Source organism: Chiloscyllium plagiosum, unplaced genomic scaffold (genome assembly GCF_037043375.1).
Source record: "Chiloscyllium plagiosum isolate Xiang-an unplaced genomic scaffold, Cpla_swu_hap1 HiC_scaffold_15, whole genome shotgun sequence".
NCBI classification, from domain to species: domain Eukaryota; kingdom Metazoa; phylum Chordata; class Chondrichthyes; order Orectolobiformes; family Hemiscylliidae; genus Chiloscyllium; species Chiloscyllium plagiosum.
The window spans coordinates 52,779,782-52,799,940 of NW_028270153.1; the positions used below are offsets into that span (position 1 = coordinate 52,779,782).

At 43.0% G+C, this 20,159-nt stretch overlaps 1 protein-coding gene across 1 annotated transcript in view; it reads right to left on the reverse strand.

Moving 5' to 3' along the window:
• The window catches only part of LOC122560035 (uncharacterized), a 123,804-nt gene that overhangs the window by 54,215 nt on the left and 49,430 nt on the right, over nucleotides 1-20,159 (reverse strand). The window contains exons 8-9 of the mRNA XM_043710207.2: nucleotides 18,497-18,659; nucleotides 7,792-7,903 (exon numbers count right to left, since the gene is read on the reverse strand). Coding sequence (XP_043566142.2) covers nucleotides 7,792-7,903; nucleotides 18,497-18,659 — 275 coding nt within the window. The remainder of the gene's footprint in view (nucleotides 1-7,791; nucleotides 7,904-18,496; nucleotides 18,660-20,159) is intronic.

Sequence of the window (20,159 nt, forward strand, 5' to 3'; positions counted from 1 at the left end):
TGGAGGAGACACCCCTTCACAGAACAATCAACAGAGATGGCTGTAATTTTTAATGCTGATGTCCCATTATTAAGAGAGGAAAATGCTTGCTCTATCGGACTCCCAGGCTGCCACATCAATTGAGCTGGTCAGCTTTCATAAAGCAGGGGGCAACTCCAACATTGGAAAAGACATCCAAAATAACTTAGGTGAGCACTGCATTTGTACTAATGGATGTATATATAGGAATGATAAGATAAGAGGCATACAAATTCATTGAGAAGTTGGAGGACATCATAAAATCCAAAAGAAACAAATGATTTCTCTTCTGATTATCCAGACAAGAACAGACAGAAGCTGAAATACCAGTCAATGGCAGATACAAGCTCAAGTAGAAATCAATATCTCTCAATCCCAACATAAGTGGGGGTAGACTGATTGAAACCTCCATTACAAAACAGCAGTACTTCAGAGATAAAGTTGGGTGTTATAGTATAACCAGAGTAGCCCTGAGTAGAAACATCTTGATGTTGAGAGGATTTGAGTAATTTGAAGCTAAGGATGATTAGATTCATCCAGCTCTGATCTTCAAGTCGCAAATTTAAAGAACATTCTAGACAGTCTTATGTTTATCCCACTGTAGTGCAGTGCAGAAATATAATCGAAATGTCCAGTGAACTCCAAGAACGTGATGCCAGAAACTACAGAAATTCCACAGCCAAGTTTGTTCTAGATATGTGCAGCATTGCTTACGGTAATGTCTGATGAAGATAGTTTAAACTAAAAGTTAACAAATGAAATTAACCCAAATTTGAAGTTATATCCACTATTAAAATCAGGGTAACTTAAAGAGCAGTGAAGGTTTACAGCAGAAAAACAGGCAGCGCAATGAAAGCAGAACCTGGCAACTATAGCCAGCCAGCTATAGGATCCGAGCCAGAGCCTCTATCCTCTAATAATAGGGCCGTACGAATGATAGGCCATAAACACATTCAAAGCAAATTCGTTGAAAGAGTTTCATTCCACACCAGTGGCCCTACCAACCCTCGGCCATTTCATTTGATGACTTCAATACAAGTACCTGAGAGTGTCTCCATGTGACATTTGCCTTTCTGTCTTGTTCAGTGCCCACTTCTCCTGGTAAAGGTGGCAGCTACAACATGCTGTGGGCCATCCAATTGGGCTTCAGAAGCCTGCCCACTATCATTAGAACATATGAAATAGGAGAAGTAGGAATTTAAACCCCAAGACCTCCTCCACTATTAAATAATTTTATGTCTAATCTGATAGTAGCTTTAATTTCCTGCCTGACACCTAGAACCCACAATACACCTATTCATTAAAAATCTGTCTCAACCTTGAATATATACAATGACCCAGCATACTCAAATGAGACAGCAAGCATGGAGTGAAATAACTCCACAGAAGCTGCAATCCTATCATTAAGTCATCCTTTATTTACATGTGGAGCATCCTTGATTCTGACCCAGCTCCCTCAGAGCCAACTGTCAGCATGAACAGGATGTCATATACTTCTGTTCACCAGGGCTGTCAACAAGAGCTCCCTGATTGGACCATATTGACAGCCCCAATCAGGAAACTCATTCTATGAAGCTGGCTTTGTTACTACATGGAAGTGCCCATCTAGTAGGCTGCCTTCTGGAATGTTGTGCCAGTAAATGCGCTGTTAAAACGGGCAAAGTGTTGAACTTCTATTAGGGTCTAATGTCAGATTCCCCATGTCAGCTGGACAATTCAGCCCAAGGAATCCAGGCTCAATTTGCCTTTTGTATATTGTTAGAATTTTGTTTAGGTATCAAAAAGATTTCAGTACCCTCTGACCTCAACTAGATATGTTTGAATAATCATTGAGTGGAATCCTTTGGTAATGCTGAAACAGGTTATTCTTTGATTGGATCATAGGATATTTTGCTGGTGGGGTTGTACTGCTGGAATAAGCTTCCACATAATTAATTTCCTATCCATTCTAGATAAAAGTTAGTTGTATAAACATTTTCAGTGTTACAGTTGTTTTGTTTCTGGTTAATTCAGCAAGACTGACACTTAACTAAATGTAGAGGGATGTAAGAAATATCCAAAATAAAGTTTCCATGGGGCCCAACCTCTCATATTCAGGAACAATCAATAATATTGGCTTTGATAGGAGTGGCCAATTAGTAACTGGGGAATGTACTCACCATCCAATTATGGACAGCAGGTATCAGTTGCTGGAAGGCCAATAGGAGGCCCTCCAGCAATAACACATTATAACCCTATTGACCAGTGTGGAAGATGAAGGGAGCAAGAGCAAGAAAATGACTTAAAGTGCTTACCATCTAGTTAAGATGGAGAAGCCTCTAAAGACTAATTGATAAATCCCACAGCTTTCTTTTTTGTCATGCAGCACAAGAGTAAATATGTTAAAACGTTGACATAATGTAAACCAATGATAACATGAAGAACACATTTCCCAAAAGTGGATACTTATTCAACAGCAGTGGCCAATGGCCATGACGGGGGAGGGGGCTAAGAGTAGGTGAAGGAGGATGGGCCCCATTTCCCCGATCAAAAAGTAACTATAAAAGCTTCCAGTTTTTAATAAGAACCCAATAGGTTTGTGAGGTAGCTGTCCATCATTTGGGTAAGAAAGGCTTCCGTCAACATTCCCTTTCAGCTGCACAGGTACATAGCCACACAACTTACTGCACAGGGTACAATAAATCATATACAAGCAAGATGCATGGAAACATCATTAAAGGAGGGTGCAAACAGGATGCTGACAGGAACGACACATGACAGAAAACATTGTCAGCCATCCCTATCCCAACTGAGCCATTATATCATTCCAGCTCCATGTAATGCTTTAAGGACTTGGAAAGCTTTCAGGCAGGAGGACCACTGCCTGATCTGTAACACAATGCACCCTCCAGGTCAAGTTTCCAGCAGGCAACCAGTTGGGAATAATAGGTGGCATGCAAAGTTGAGTATTTGGTAGAAGCATGGACTTTGTAGCATAATGTGCCCAAAATGTGCTTGTATCTTTTGATATGCACCCCTTTCATTCCTAATAATGCTGTTCCACAGCTTACAGGAAGAATGGAACAATACCTACAAAAGGGGTGACGATGGGATGGAGGGTCCCTGTTGACAATCCTGGTGCTAAAAGAGAAAACTCCTCAGACTGGCAGCAAAAAAGAAACACTGAGAAATGCAAAGCTAAGCATGTGACAGAGAGAATGTTCCAGAATCATATCTGTGTAAGCAGCTTCCTCATCCACACAGGTCACAGTTAAAATATAGCAAAATGTCTAATGGTGTTAGCCATAGAGAAATGAAGGTTGTGCCTTTCCTGCAGAGACAATACCAGAGGCAGAGCAGATGACTGGTTAAAGAAGCAACATGGACCTCACATGAGTACTACACTCTCAGGAAGGTACAGCCATCTCAGGGATCAGGTGCATCCTCCACCAGTGCAGATACACACATGGTCAGAATTCAATTCTCTCCAAAAATCATGGCAGAATGGTAGCAACATGTTACAAATGAGCAGCAGCAGGTGATGGAGGGAGTGGCAACTGAGGACAGTCCCGTCAGCAGACAGAGGGCAGCTCCACCCAGGTTCAGGTCACCTGAGACACTGAGACTCAGGGGTCATACTGAAAGTGATCAAGAGTGGGGCAGCAAAGTTCGTGGTGTGGCCTTGTGTCAGAGATTCCTCCTTGGCCAGATGGTGGAGTTGTGAGTCTTACCATTGAGGCCAGGAGTCGAAGAGTGTAGTGCCGGAAAAGCACAGCAGGTCAGGCAGCATCCAATGAGCAGGAGAGTTGATGCCCTTCATCAGGTATGAGGGGCGGCCCGGGGACTGAGAGATTAATGGGCGGGGGTTGAGGCTGCGGGCAAGTAGCTGGGAATGCAATAGGTAGATGAAGGTGGGGGTGAAGGTGAAGGTGATAGGTCGGAGAGGAGGGTGGAGCGGATAGGTAGGAAGGAAGATGGACAGGTAGGACAGTTCAAGAAGGAGGTGCCGAATTGGAAGGTTGGATCTGGTATAAGGTGGGGGGGCAAAATAAGGAGACTGCTGAAATCCACATTGATCCCATGATTGGAGGGTCCCAAGGCGGAAGATGAGGCATTCTTGATCCAGGCGTCGGGTGACGAGAGTTTGGTGGTGAAAGTAGCCCAGGACTCGCATGTCCTTGTCGGAGCGGCGGGGGGAATTAAAGTGTTCAGCGACAGGGCATTGGGGTTGTTTAGTGCAGATGTCCCAGTGATGTTCTCTGAAACATTCCACAAGTTGACATCCTGTCTCCCCAATATCAAGGAGACCACATCGAGAGCAACGGACACAGTAGATGATGATGTGTGTGAAAGTACCCTTTGTGGTCTTGGACAGAGGTGGGGAGGAGGTATGGCCGAAGGTTTTGTACTTCTTGCGGTGACAGGGAAAGGTGCTGGGCATGGAAGGTGGGTTGGTGGGGGGAATGGGGTAAGGGGTGAGGACCAAGGGAGTCGCAGAGGGAATGGTCCCTCCAGAACGCAAAAAGGATTGGGGAGGGAAATATATCACTGGTGGTGGGGTCAGTTTGTAGGTGGCAGAAATAGCAGAGGATGATGTGATGAATCCAGAGGTCGGTGGGTGTAAGGTGAGGACTGGGGCGAGGGGAATGGGGTTCTATCCTTGTTGCAATTGGAAGGGTGGGGTTCAAGGGTGGAGGTGTGGGAAGTGGAGGAAATGCAGTGGAGGGAATCGTCAATTGTATGGGAGGGGAAATTGCAGTCTTTGAAAAAAAGAGGCCATCTGGGATGATCTATGGTGGAATTGATCCTTCTGGGAGCAGATGCGGTGAAGGCGGAGGAATTGCGAATAAGAGATAATGTTTTTACAGGAAGAAGTGTGGGAGGAGCTGTAGTCCAGGTAGCCGTAGAAGTCGGTGGGTTTGTAATAGATGTCTGTATTGAGTCGATCGCTGGAAGTGGAGATGGAGAGGTCCAGGAAGGGGAGGGAGATGTCTGAGAAGGTCCAGGTGAACTTGAGGTCGGGATGGAAGGTGTTTGTGAAGTTGATGAACTGTTGAACCTTCTCGTGGGAGCATGAGGTGATGGCGATACAGTCATTGATATGGCAGAGGAAATGGTGGGGAATGGTGCGGGTGGGGTTGTGGAAGATAGACTGTTCCACGTTCCCGATGAAGAGGCCGGCATAGCCAGGGTCCATGGCTACCCCTTTGGTCTGGAGGAAGTGGAAGGATTCGAAGGAGAAATTGTTGAGGGTGAGGACCAGTGCAGCTAATTGAATATGTGTCTGTGGAAGGGATCAGCAGAAGAGGAAGAAGCAGAGGGCTTGGAGGCCTTGATCATGGTGGATGGATGTGTACAGAGACTGGATGTCCATGGTGAAGATGAAGAGTTGGCGGTTGGGAAAACGAAAGTCATGGATGTGGTGAGGGGTGTGGGTGGTGTCCCAAATGTACGTGGGGTGGGTAGGGTAGTGTCACAGTATGCAGAGGTAAGTTCAGTGGGGAAGGAGCAGGTGGAGACGATGTGCCATCTGGGGCAGTCAGGTTTGTGATGCTGTTTGTCAGACAGGTGAGAGTATTACACATATTCAAGGGGAGATTTATGTTGCAGGCCACCAAGTGGTTGGAGGAACAGTGCATTGGCCTGAGTACTTCATACTGACCTTTTCATTTCAGTAATGGCTCCAAGACGTATGGAGGTGTAACAGTTGTCTGCCTGGTTAACATTGGTGTGCAGCTGAACCCGAGAATGCAGTCCAGAAGGAGCTGGGGTACAGACCAAGCAAGCAACATCAACTTCAGCCAAAGTGCAGAGGGGATTAGTCGATCCACAGGAACTCATGTCAAAAGCACTATCAGAAACTGCCTGGCTAAGGTCTCTATCAATGTTGAAGGCCACAGTCTCAGCATGGAGTGATAGTGAATGTGAATTATTTCTATCCAGGAAAAGTGCTCACATTGATAGGCTTGTGACTGCAATTACAGCTGGTGACATGGACAGGTTATCATTACTGCAGTCTAAGATGGCACACACATTTCCCTGAATGAGGACATCCTGGCAAGCTGGTCAATTTAAAATCACCTCAACAAGACCTCTGGGTGGTCACAGTGTACCAGCTGATCAATCCATTCAGAGGAGGCTGAGCATTGATCTTATTTCTGTCTCCAGATACCCTTCTCTCTTCAGTGCCATGGTGAGCTGAGTGCAGTACACCCCCACACTATGTAATACCTCTGAAACACAATATTCTCACTTGCCCCTCTGAATGGTCATGGGGCTGATGATACATTTTCAGAAACCCCATGACCCTGTTCGCTGGTAGCCCTAATGGACAATTGGTAGCATTTGTACCTCCATTGTGGAGTTCCATATTGGCCTCAACATGTCTTCAAATAGTCCTTCAGATACAGTCATCATGCCTTTTACTTAACTGAATCCTGCTTTGGAGCTGAAGCTAAAACTAATTTGGGTCTGAATGGCAGTGTCAGTCTCAAATATAACGTTGAACGATGACCTTACATAATGACACCAGTCACCCAGATGATGCAATCACAGCCTAAGACTGGTGACACCCTGACCAGTCTGAAACCAAACACTGGGACATGATACATGAAGAAATTGAAGACCCCTATCTTTTGTCTACAATGGGCACTGAATGCCCACCCATGGCCTTGAGGACTGGTGTCTTTCTCCAAAGAGTACACATGTCAATAGCAACTTCCATTAGATCCAGAAAGCTGAACATTTACTTGTAAACCCTATGGAGAACATAATGTTGTCTTTTGCCTCCTGTGCCTTAGCCAAAGGCCATGCATCTGCTGCTGAGGTTGATGTTCCTCCTCGGTGTAGTCCACATGTAGCCCCTCATACAGTCAGCTCAATAAGCCAATGACTTAGCTATTAATGCTGACATTTACCAAGGAGTGTTCACTACAATTTCCCCAACAAACACTTCCAACAGCTCCCAGCCCACAACACCACTTCCTCAATAGCAGCTCACTGTTGGGGGATGACTTTTTCTGCTTCTTTCCTGCTTGCTGATACTACTGCTGACTACTTTCTCAGTGTAGCTGTCTCATTGGAATTGATGAGGTGCTGACAGACAGTAGAGTTTGTGTGGCAATGTGAAGATTGCATTACTGCAGTAAAATTTCAGCTACCTGCCATTTTAACTATTTCACTTGGACTACCAAGTGATTTTCTTCAATCACACTGAACCAAGTAGGCCCTGTAGATTTCAATCCTGAAAGAGGACAGTAGGAGCAAATCTACCACAGAACTCTTACAAACATAATGAGCAATAGTAGAGATTGCTAACACAACAATTGCATCCAAAAGTGCCTGGACATTGAACACACTGAAACTTTGTTTTTTTTCCCCCCAGTTCCCCTTCCTCCAAATCCTCAAAGGCACCACTGATACCTTGGGAAGGTTCCCTCCTTAACATTCTTGTGGAATGGACATAAAGTGCGACACTTTCAGTGTGTCTCATACTCACAGAACACACAAATAAAACACCAACTGATAAGAGGATAGCTGTAAGTCAAAATAAGTTAAGCAACAACGATTAAATAATTCCAAGCGTGGGATTTAAAAGATTGTTGTAGATTGTTGAAGGAAGGCTAAGTGGCATAAGTGTTAAAAATTGTTTTGTGTTTGTTAACATAATTAGTCTTGTTTTGAAAACAGCATGAGAACAGTTTACCACTCACAATGGCAGCCGTATAGCTCTCTTTCTCTGACACATTATTTCTGAATGGTGCAAATTACTAAATCTCTCCCTTGAAAGCTTACCTCCGTAAAGAAGCAATCTGTTCATTTGTCAATCCACCATTTTCTTCTTGTATTATGAGGAATTTCCCCCTCAGCTCAGTCGCTTTGACAGGAAAGCTTTTCAGGAAAATGTCTTGAAAACAGAAGACAAGATTATATAAAATCATTCGTTATCCATAATTCATGAAGCCGCAGTTAATTAGAATAGAGTTTAGAAAATCTGTTTTTCCAGTGTAATGTCTTTCACATTTAATGATGTGCATTATTTGAGTACAATAGTAATTTTATTTTTAACCCATACAAATCTATTCTAATGTTGGTTACACCCAAGAAAATGCAAAACATTGTAATCCATTGTGTTCTTCCTTCCCTGCAGCATTACAAAGCTTCGGGGATTTTAAAACATTTTTATTGTTTGAAATTCATACTAGGTTTAGAACATGAGAAAGGTCTGTGTTTGAGTCCCACCCATCATAGGGGCATGTCATAACAAATCTAATAAGGTTGACTAAAAACACAGAATGTAGAGTTCCACTTAAACCCTCCACTTGAATTGCGAGCATTAAAGAAGTTTCCATGAATGACCAACAAGACAGTCAATTGTCAGTATGACATCAGTGCTCTTGGCTCTTACTATGCAATCTAAAGGTACAGGAGATATCAAAAATGGCATGACAGGCTGGGAAAAGAAACTGACCAGTTTTTCTTCTCCCATATCCAGCCATTTAAAGATCCAAGTGGTTGCATCATAGTGGTGACAAACTCAACTTTCAACATACACAAGAAAATCAAATGCCTAAGTGGTATCAGCATCTCCACGGTATCTGTTCTAATTATGTCTTCTTCCACCCAAGAAACATCCATCTTTTTCCTCAAACGAGGTGTTCCTGCCCCCTTCGTCAACAAGGTCTTCAGCCATGTCCAACCCATCTCCCACACTTCTGCCCTGAGCCCCTTCCTTCCCTGCCAAATTCAAGGGTCCCGCAGTCTTCACTTTCTACCTGACCTGCATCCATATCTAAAGGATCATAAGCCATAATTTTTACTAAGTCCAGCAGGATGCCACCATCAGACACATTTCCCTCCCCTCCTTTGTCAACCTTCTGTAGGGGCTGTTCCCTCCAGGACAGCCTCATCCAGTATCAACACCCACCCTACACACTTCCCCTCCTGTGCCCATTTACTTGCTTCCTCCTCACTATCCAAGGCCCCAGTCACGCTTTCCAAGTGAAACAGCAATTTACCCGCACTTCATTCAATCTAGTCTACTGTACACACTCCTCAAAACTCAGACTGGATGATCAATTTGCAATTGCTTACACCCTCTCTGTAAACATGACCCCAAACTTCCAGCTGCCACTTCAGTGCACCAGCCTGTTCCCATGTCAACATTTCTCTCTCAGGCCTGCTGCAATGCTCCAGTGAGGTTCAACACAAGCTGGAGGAACAGCATTTCATCTTTCACTTGTGTAGTTTGCGACTTTCAGAACTCAACATTGACGTTTACTATGTCAGCACATGAATTCCCACCCTTCCTCTATGTTTGTTATCTCTCCAGTACACCCCCTAAGTCCTGTTCTGTATGTGTTGCTCCTGGCACAGCCAACCCATCTTCAACCCTTGTCATTATTACCCTACCCAGCATTTCTCTCTCTTGTGGCTTATCATCTGCAGTATTTTTGTTTGCCCATTCCTTTTTCTTACCTAGGCTCCATGTATTTTATTCCCCCAACCCATCATCAATGTAAATATCACTCTTTCTTAGCTATTTCTAGTTATGATAAAGGGTCACTGGATTTTAAGCATTAACTCTTTTTATCTATCTACAGATGCTGCCAGACCTGTTGTGTTTCTCCAGCATTTTGTGTGTTTGATGCTGTTCGGGGATTTTGGAGCAGTTTGGACCAGTTGGGCCAAATAGTCTTGTGCTATATCTTTGATGTAATTCATCATGGTGCCCAGATGAGCTTTATGTTATGGTAGGGGATTGATTTAAAAAAAGACATCCACATCCAAATTCCAGAAAAATAATAAGAGCACTGGGGATTCAGAACAACAGGACTAGCAGCAAAGGCCTAGCAAAAGACTGTTCATTGTTAACTTCCTAAAAACAAAGGTGAAGAGTACAGGAAAAAAATGGAAATATTTCATACCTCTTCCAGACAAAACAAGTCAGTAATAAAATAGAAAAAGAGACAAAAGACAGCAATTAGTACCTTCGATGTGAGATTTCCTGTTGAGTTAGCTGCATGCACAATGTGTAGTTCACTCCAAAATATTCAAGTAATACCTCTCAAGTGCCTGGGGTTGTTATTTGATGTGTATAATGCTGTACAGAAGGAATTTGCTGATGCCAAAAACGGAAATACCAGGAAAGTGGGAACACCATCAGTATATGTTCATGTTAATTTACTCCTTCTCTATAACTCTAATGTAGACACCATCTCAGCATTTTAAATCCAAACATAATGGATACTCCAATCAGATTAACAGCAATCCATCTGATTCTTTCTTTCATTCAATACCTACACACACTACCTAGCCCTTAGCTCCCTGCTGTTTGCAATGCCTCGCAGTCCAATTTTTTTTTTGACTATATAACTCAATAACTTACATACCCTCATAGCTAAAACCATCACCTTTGTATAATGTTGACTTTATATTGCTGGATCATGCAGTTGCTTTTATGTTGTACTGTTAATCAAGGTCTTGAAAGTCCTGCATCCATATATCAGCACTCAGTGATTACACTTCTAAAATATTGACAGAATTATAGACTGAAAATTTAGGGATTCCCTAAAGGCAGAAACAGAAATGTTATGTCCCAAAAATATTGGATTGAAGTGAACTCTCAGAAGGGAAAGGGGATGGAGTGACATGTAACCTGCTATTCTCCCAATAAGCCAATTAAACTCACTGAAAAGCTTGGTTAGAATTTTGTTAAAGGGGACAGTGGAATATTTAAAGGACACACACAGACGTTTTCTGTTTCTCAACAGCTGAGTGGATGGACACTGTGGGGAACTAGTCAATGCTACTGTAGGGTATCACTCTGGCCCAGAGATCGGCTAAGATGTAAAGGGAGAATAGACAATTGTAAAGGACACACTTGGAACTGAGGAATGAAAGTGTACACACAGCACCTAAGCTTTGAATAATACTGGCACCTTGCAAGCATGGCATTGCAGAACAGCGGGGGACAAAGCTGCCAAAGATATTTGCCAGAAGAAAGTTTGCAGCTGGAAACATAAGAACATAAGGAATAGGAGTAGGAGTAGGCCATTTAGTCCCTCAGCTCACTCCCCCATTGAATAAAGATCTTTGTTGATTTGCCTCAGGCCTCAACTTCTCTTTCATGCCAGCTCCTCATAGCTTCAAATCTCCAATATTTCAAAAATTGGTTGACCTCCTCTTTAACTACTTCCAGTGATCAAGCCTCCACAACTCTCTGTAGGGTAGAGAATTCCATACATTCCCATTTCATAACCCTAAACCTCTGAGAGAAGGAATTCCTTTGCATCTCAATTTTAAATGAGGGTCCCCTTACTCTGTAATCTTGGCCTCTAATTCAAGATTCCCCAAGTGGAAATATCTTCTCAACATCTACCCTGTCAAGCCCACCAAGAATTTTGTATTTTTCAATATTATCACCCCTCCTTTTTCTAAACTCTAATGAATAAAAGCCTAACCTATTTAAAGCTTTCTTTTATTGGTCAGAGTATTGATTACAGGTGTTGGGAGATCATATTGCGGCTGTACAGGACATTGGTTAGGCCACTGTTGGAATATTGCGTGCAATTCTGGTCTCCTTCCTATCGGAAGGATATTGTGAAACTTGAAAGGGTTCAGAAAAGATTTACAAGGATGTTGCCAGAGGTGGAGAATTTGAGCTATAGGGAGAGGCTGTGGTTGTTTTCCCTGGAGCATCTGAGACTGAGGGGTGAACTTATAAAGGTTAAAGAAATCATGAGGGGCATGAATAGGATAAAGAGACAAAGTCTTTTTTCCCTGGGGTGGGGGTGGTTCAGAACTACAGGGCACAGGTTGAGGGTGAAAGAGGAATGATATAAAAGAGACATAAGGGGCAACTTTTTCACACAGAGGGTGGTACATGAATGGAATGATCTGCCAGAGGAAGTGGTGGAGGCTAGCACAATTGCAACATTTAAAAGGCATCTGGATAGGTATATGAATAGGAAGGGTTTGGAGGGATATGGGCAAGTGGGAAAGATTAGGATGGAATATCTGGTCAGCATGGACAGGTTGGACCAAAGGATTTGTTTCCGTGCTGTGCATCTCTACGACTCCAAAACTGTTCTTGATAAGTCAACTCCACCTCTAGGGGAGGCAATGGCTCAGTGGTATTATCACTAGACTGTTAATCCAGAAATTTGGCTAATGTATTGGGGACTTGGCTTCAAGAGTCTAACGATGACCATGAATCCATTGCCAATTGTCTCAACTACACCTGGTTCACTAATGTCCTTCAGGGAGGGATATCTGCCAACATTACCCAGTCTGGCTTACACGGAGGCAACACACTAGCTCAGTGATTAGCACTGCTGCCTCACCGCGCCTGGTTCGACTCCCACCTCGGGTGACACTCTGTGGAGTTTGCACATTCTCCCCATGTCTGTGTGGGTTTCCTCTGGGTGCTCCAGTTTCCTCCCATAATCCAAAGCTGTGCAGGTTGGGTGAATTGGCCATGCTAAATTGCCCATAGTGTTCAGGGATGTGTAGGTTAGGTGCATTAGTCCAGGGTGAATGTAGGGGAATGAGTCTGGGTGGGTTACTCTTCGGAGGGTCGGTGTGGACTTGTTGGGCCAAATGGCCTGTTTCCATATTGTAGGGAATCTAATCTAATCTAATGGGAATCCAGAGCAATGCGCTTGACAGTTAAGCTGCCCTCTGGGGGATTACGGAGGGGGAATAAATGCTTGTCTACCCAGAGACACCCTGTAAATAAATTAAAAAAAACTATTCTTCCAAGAAATCAACATAGTGAATCTCTTTTGAAATGCTCCCAATGCCAATTTGTCCTTTCTTAGATACTAGGACTGAAACTGCCACTGTCCCCGGAGCGGCCATGCCTTTAATTCCGAGCAATAAAGGACAAAATTCTCATTGCCTTCTGAATTACTTGCTCCATCTGACATGCTAACATTTTGTGTTTCATGCATAAGAACACCCAACGCCCTCTGCATTATTTTGGAGTCTCTCTCTGTTTAAATAATTGTCTGCTGTTTGATTCTTCCTCCATCACACTTTCACACATTCAAATTCGTCTGCCAAGTTTTTGCTCATTTCTTGTTCATTTCCAAAATTAGTTGCTGTTCGTATCAGAAATATGTCATTTCATGAGGAAAAATTGCGAAAACAGCTAATCAAGTTTAGACTTGAACATAAAATGAATTTGAAACAGAGTGTGGCATTCTTAATATATAAAAAAATGACTCATTCATCATCGAACATTTCTGCTGAATAGAAAGACACTAATCAGCGTCTAATAGAATCTTCTCCATTGAAAATGTATTTCAGCTTACAAAATTTTAAACAATCATAGCTTTTGAATGGATCATTTAATTTTAATGATTTAAAAGTGCTGGGAAATGAATTCAATCTCAAGGTAATAAAATATGATATTGTAATCTTTATTCACTATTCTTCTGCCTTACAAGAAGTGTCACAGTCCCTGGTTTAGTTAAGGCAGGTTCATTCTCAGCTACTTATCTTGGGCTCAGTTTGCTGATTACCTGCAGAGAAATGTGTTTCCCTCAATACTTGTATGCTCTCCATTGGTAAGTATTTGCACTCAGATGCTAATTTAAGCTGCTTAATCATAATTCGAAATAGTCACATTGCAAATGGAGCTGTTTCTGTGTGTCTGTGCACTGAGCCAATTGTCGTCATACATTGTAATAGTCAGGAGAAAAGCTACAAAGCTCACAATCATAGGTGGATCTCCTATCAAATATGGCAGCAGAGATAAGTCTACACGAAGACCATAATCAAACATATTCTTTTTCTTTTATTATCCTTCTTGTATTTGTTTGGCACAGCTTTAACAACCTTTTTTTTGCTCTGTCTAATATAAGTTTATCTTTTCACCAGTTTGCTAAATTTGGTTTGTCAGGGTTAAATTTCCTGTTTCTCCTCTGATGTAGATCAACATATATGGATCAGCAGTCCGTTCACAACTCAGAATAGAAAATTTTAAAAGTGACAGGGAAATCCAACTCCCCATTAAGATTCAGCCTCACAAGCACAGTTCACACTCTTAGTAAAGGTATATTTCACACTGATTATGTGTCTGATGAATAATGGCTTAGACATTCCAATCAGAGTTGCAAACCTTCCTCTTGACCTCAATCGAATTACAAAATATCTACCTTCATTAAGATGTCTTCTACGCTGGAGATTCCTGGACATGGGTATCCATTACTAACCTGACCCATAGATCCAGCATAAAACAAGATCATTGTTGAAACCATGTGGCCTTTTGTACCGCTAAGCAACATATCCTGAAGTCTAAATGCCTAGCTGACAGTTTAGATGATGCTGTGAAATGATAAGTTTGTAAGATAAATGTGGGGAGTGTGGTGCTGGAAAAGCACAGCTGGGTAGGCAGCATCTGAGGAGCAGGAGAATCGGTATTTCAGGCATAAGGTCTTCATTAGGAATGATGCTTATCGGCCAAGGGGGCTGAGATATAAATGGGAGGGGGTGGGACTGAGGGAAAGTATCTGAGAGTGCGATAGGTAGATGAAGGTGGGGGTGAAGTTGATAGGTCAGAGAGGAGGGTGAAATGGATAGGTGGAAAGGAAGATGGGCAGGTAGGACAGTTCAAGAGGGTGGTGCCAAGTTATAAGGTTGGATCTGGAATAAGGTGGGGGGGAGGGGAAATGAGGAAACTGGTGAAATCCACATTGATCCCTTGAGGTTGGAGGATCCCAAGGCGGAAGATGAGGGATTCTTCCTCCAGGCAGCAGGTGGTAAGGGTTTGGCAATGGAGGAGACCCATCACCTGCATATCCTTGGGGGAGTGGGACAGTGTGTTAAAGTGTTCAGCCACAGGGGTAGTGGGGTTGCTTTGTGCATCTTCCCCGGAGATGTTGTCTGAAGCATTCCGCAAGTAGGCGTCCTGTATCCCCAATGTAGAGGAGACCACATCGGGAGCAATGGATACAGTAAATGATGGGTGTGAAAGTACATGTAAATCTCCTATGGATGTGGAAGGCTCCTTTGGCGCCTTGGACGGAGGTGAGGGGGAAAGTGTGGGTGCAGGTTTTGCAATTCTAGTGGTGGCAGGTTTCCTCTACATTGGGGAGACAGGACGCCTACTTGCAGAACATTTCAGAGAACCTCTCCGGGACATGAAGCAGCCAGACCAACCTGTGGCCAAACACTTTAAGCCCCCTCTCCCACTCCCCCAAGGACATGCAGGTCCTGGGCCTCTTCCATCTCAAACTCTTACCACCTGGAGGAAGAACGCTTCATCTTCCGCCTTGGAACCCTCCAGCCACATGGCATCAATGTGGATTTCACCAGTTTCCTCATTTCCCCTCCCCACCTTATCCCAGATCCAACCTTCCAACTTGGCACCGCACTCTTGACCTGTCCATCTTCGTTCCCACCTATCCGCTCCATCTCCTCTCTGACCTATCACCTTCACCCCCACCTTCATCTACCTATCGCATTCTCAGCTACCCTCCTCCCAGCCCCACTGAACTTCCCATTTATCTCTCAGCCCCCTTGGCCCACAAGCGTCATTCTTGATGAAGGGCTTATGCCTGAAAGGTAGACTCTCCTGCTCCTCAGGTGCTGCCTGATTTGTGCTGGAAAAGCACAGCCACAGTCTCGACTCTGATCTCCAGCACCTGCCGTCCTCACTTTCTCCCTGTAAGGTAAATGATAGAGTTGGCACAGAGATAGTTGAGGTATGTAGGTTGTGGCATAGATAGGCTGCCAGGTTAAGTGGTTGAATGCCTAGGATATGTCAGAGCTGAGCAGTGAGTCAGGGGTTCAGTTTGATAGTTACCCAAGAGATCGAGATGGTTCTTACTCCTCTGAACTTTCCACTGTAATTGTTAAGCTTACAGAACATAGAACATTACAGCGCAGTACAGCCCTTTGGCCTTTGATGTTGTGTCATCCTGTGGAACCAATCTGAAGCCCATCTATCCTACACTATTCCATTTTCATCCATATGTTTATCCAATAACCATTTAAGTGCCCTTAAAGTTGGAAGTCTGCTACTGTTGCAGTCAGTGTGTTCCACACCCCTACTAGAGAAAAGAATCTATCTCTGACATCTGTCCTATATCTATCACCCCTCAATTTAAAGCTATGTCCCATCGTGCTAGCTGTTACCATCCGAGGAGAAAGAGTCTCACTGCCCACCCTATCTAACCCTCTGATTGTCTTACATGTCTCAATTAAGTCACCTCTCAACCTTCCTCTCTCTAACGTCAACAGCCTCAAGTCCTTCAGCCTTTCCTCATAAGACCTTCCCTCCATACCAGGCAACATCCTAGTAAATCTTCTCTGAACCCTTGCCAAAGCTTCCACATCCTTTCTAGAGTGACCAGAACAAATACACAATACTCCAAGTGTGGCCACACCAGAGTTTTGTACAGCTGCAGCATGACCTCGTGGCTCCGAAAATCAATCCCTCTACTAATAAAAGCTAATTCACCGTATGCCTTCTTAACAACCCTATCAACCTGGGTGGTAACTTTCAGGGGTCTACACACATGGACACAGAGATCTCTCTGCTCATCTACAGTACCAAGAATCTTACCATTAGCCCCCAGTACTCTTTATTCCTGTTGCTCCTTCCAAAGTCAATCACCTCACACTTTTCTGCATTAAACTCCATTTGCCACCTCTCAGCCCAGCTCTGCAGCTTATCTATGTCCCTCTGTAACCCACAACATCCATCAGCACTATCCACAACTCTACCAACCTTAGTGTCATCCATAAGTTTACTAACCCATCCTTCTATGCGCTCAAATGGGTCATTTATAAAAATGACAAATAGCAGTGTTCCCAAAATAGATCCTTGCAGTACACCACTAGTAACTGAACTCCAGGATGAACACTTCCCATCAACCACCACCCTCTGTCTTCTTTCAGCTAGCCAATTTCTGATCCAAACCGTTAAATCACACTCAATCCCAAGCCTCCATATTTTGTGCAATAGCCTACCATGGGGAACCTTATCAAACGCCTTAGTGAAATCTATATACACCACATCAACTGCTTTACCCTCATCCACCTGTTTGGTCACTATCTCAAAGAACTCAATAAGATTTGTGAGGCACAACCTATCCTTCACAAAACCATATTGACTATCCCTAATCAACTTATTCCTTTCTAGATTATTATAAATCCTATCTTTTATAATATTTTCCAACACTTTACCCACAACCAAAATAAGACTCACTGATCTATAATTACCAGGGTTGTCTCTACTTCCCTTCTTAAAAGGAAACAATATTTGCTATCCTCCAGTCTTCTGGCACTGTTCCTGTAGACAAGGACAACAAAAAGGTCAAAGCCGAAGGCTCTGCAACCTCCTGACTGGCTTCCCAGAGAATCCTCGGATAAATCCCATTCTGCGCAGAGAACTTATCTATTCTCATACTTTCTGAAATTGCTCAAACCTCCTCCTTGTGAACCTCAATCCCATCTATTCCAGTAGCCTGTATCTCAGTATTCTCCTCCACAGAATTGTCTTTTTCTAGTGTGAATACTCACGAAAAATATTTATTTAGCGCTTCCCCTATTTCCTTGGACTCCATGCACAATTTCCCACTACTATTCTGGATTGGCCTTAATCTTTCTCTATGTTCTTTTATTCCTGATCTACCTATAGAAAGCTTTAGGGTTTTCCTTGATCCTATCTGCCAACGATTGCTCATGTTCCCTCCTGACTCTTCTTAGCTCTCTCGTTAGGTCTTTCCTGGCTAACTTGTAACTCTCAAGCACCCTAACTGAGCCTTTACGTCTCATCCTAACATTAGTCTTCTTCTTCCTCTTGACAAGAGATTCAACTTCTTTAGTAAACCATGGATCTCTCACTCAACCACTTTTTCCCTGCCTGACAGGTACATACTTATCAAGGACCGCAGTAGCTGTTCTTTGAATAAGCTCCACATTTCAATTGTGCCCATCCCTTGCTGTTTCCTTTCCCATCCTAAATCTTGCCTAATCACATCTTAATTGCCTTTTCCCCCAGCAATAACTCTTGCCCTGCAGTGCATACCTATCCATTTCCACCACGAAAGTAAACATAACCAAATTATGGTCACTATTACTAAAAAGTGCTCACTTACCTCCAAATCTAATACCTGGCGAGGTTCATTACCCAGTACCAAATCCAACTTGGCCTCGCCACATTGAATCACATTAATTGAGTCAGAATCCTCAGGTGTTTCTAGCTTTAAACAGGGCTTTTTTGGAAGGCTCCAGATGTAAGGGAATTGCCCATCAGCAGTGTCAATTTCCCAGGAATTCCCTCAAAATCAGGTGCATCATGAACTTCACACAGTCCCACCTTACAAATCAAGTTAATGATTCCCCAATATCTATCTAGCCATCAGAATACCGCAGACAATATTTCTAACTGTAATTGTACCAAGCTGCTAATAATGCAAGGTCTTACTTTAGTCATGCAAAGAAATCCTGAAAACAGAAAGACTTTACTTAGAAATATCAAACTTACTGAAGTTGTGAGCAACCTTTTGATTGAGAAGAATTTGTTGATGGGTTGAAAAGTCATTAGCTGAGTGCACCTGGACCTCTTGCACAGAAAACTGCTCAAGAAGTTTTGGATAATACAATTGTATCTTTGCTGCATTGCTTTGTCCCCAAATAGATTTCGGAATCTGAAACAAAAAGAGTGAATCGACTCAACACAACAGTAATTACTTCACATAAAATCATTTTGTGTATCCTTCTTCAAGTAAAGATTAAAAAAGGACAAGTAACCATAGTCCCTTGCGGCTGCTCTCTCATTAGAGAAAGATGACTGATAGCAAGTTTAAGGCTAAGGGTCACCTTGCCCGAGCCATGGTGAGTTTGAGAAGGTGGGGCCTTTATTGTAACCTCAGTCAGTGAGAAACCTAAGCTCCTAGCATCACTCTGCAATGCAGAATAATTGAGCTAACCAGCCACCAAATACAAGAATATATTTTTGAAGAGTACTTTGTGTGTATATTTATGCAATAAAAGTATAGCAATATGTCATAAGAAATATTAAAAATTCAAAGTATATCGCGCCCAGAGCAGAATTCTGCAAGACAATAATGCATTTGTTTATGAATCATTTTCATGGGGTATGGGTGTTGGTGGCTGGCCAGCAGTTTATTGCCCTTCCTTAGTTATCCTTGAGAAGGTGGTGGCGTGCTGCCTTCTTGAATCTCTGCAGTCCATACGTTATTGGGGGATGATCCCCAATGTTGTTCAGGGAGAGAATTCCAGAATTTTGACTCAGTGACACTGAAGAAACGGCAATACATTTCCAAGTCAAGTTAGTGAGTGGCTTGGGGGTTGGGGGGGGTGAGGGAGGGCTTACAGGTCGTGGTGTTCCCACATATCTGCTGCCCTTATCCTTCTAGATCTTCAACCTGAAAATCTTAGCAATGTATGAAACACTTACATTTGCACCATTTAATTTAGCCAAGCATCTTGAACCTAAAAGAGACCTAAAAGGAGCACACATAATAAAAATCAACTGTACTTCAGACTTGCCTACCCTGATGCCAAAATTGATGTCAAGTTTGTACCAGAATTAGTGACAATATATTGCGAATATGTATCCACTGAGGAAACGATCCAGACTCATTCACCTTACTTCAGAGAAGGAAGTCCTTCATTAATTCTGAACAGTTGTAAACCAAAGCAAAAAAGAGAGTTCCTGCAATCAGAACCACTCAGATTTCTGTACCTGCCCATCTCATCATCTCTTTTAAAAAGGAAGAAGCTAAAGCTCATATGTTTGAATATCTTGAGATCTACTTTGCCACATGTAGAGCTTTAAATGATACCATTAATTAATCAAAAAGGTCATTCTTTGCTTACATAAATCAAAAGAGAATTATTAATAGTCTGTACTCTAGAATGACAGGAATATGGCACACAGACAGAAAACAGCATCTGTGGCATAATTACTCCATCATATTCAGAGTCATGAAGCAATGGATAGTTGCCTGGATGGTACATTTAGTAAAACTAGTGAGGGAGCAGACTTTTACTTCCCCTGCAAGTTGGTTTGCAGGTGGAGATCCATAAAATGCTATGGTCTCCTTTCCTGACAGATATATGGCAATCCTATCCTCACTGACATGTTCTGAAGGAGGAATTGGATGGTCCACCACTCTGTGTAA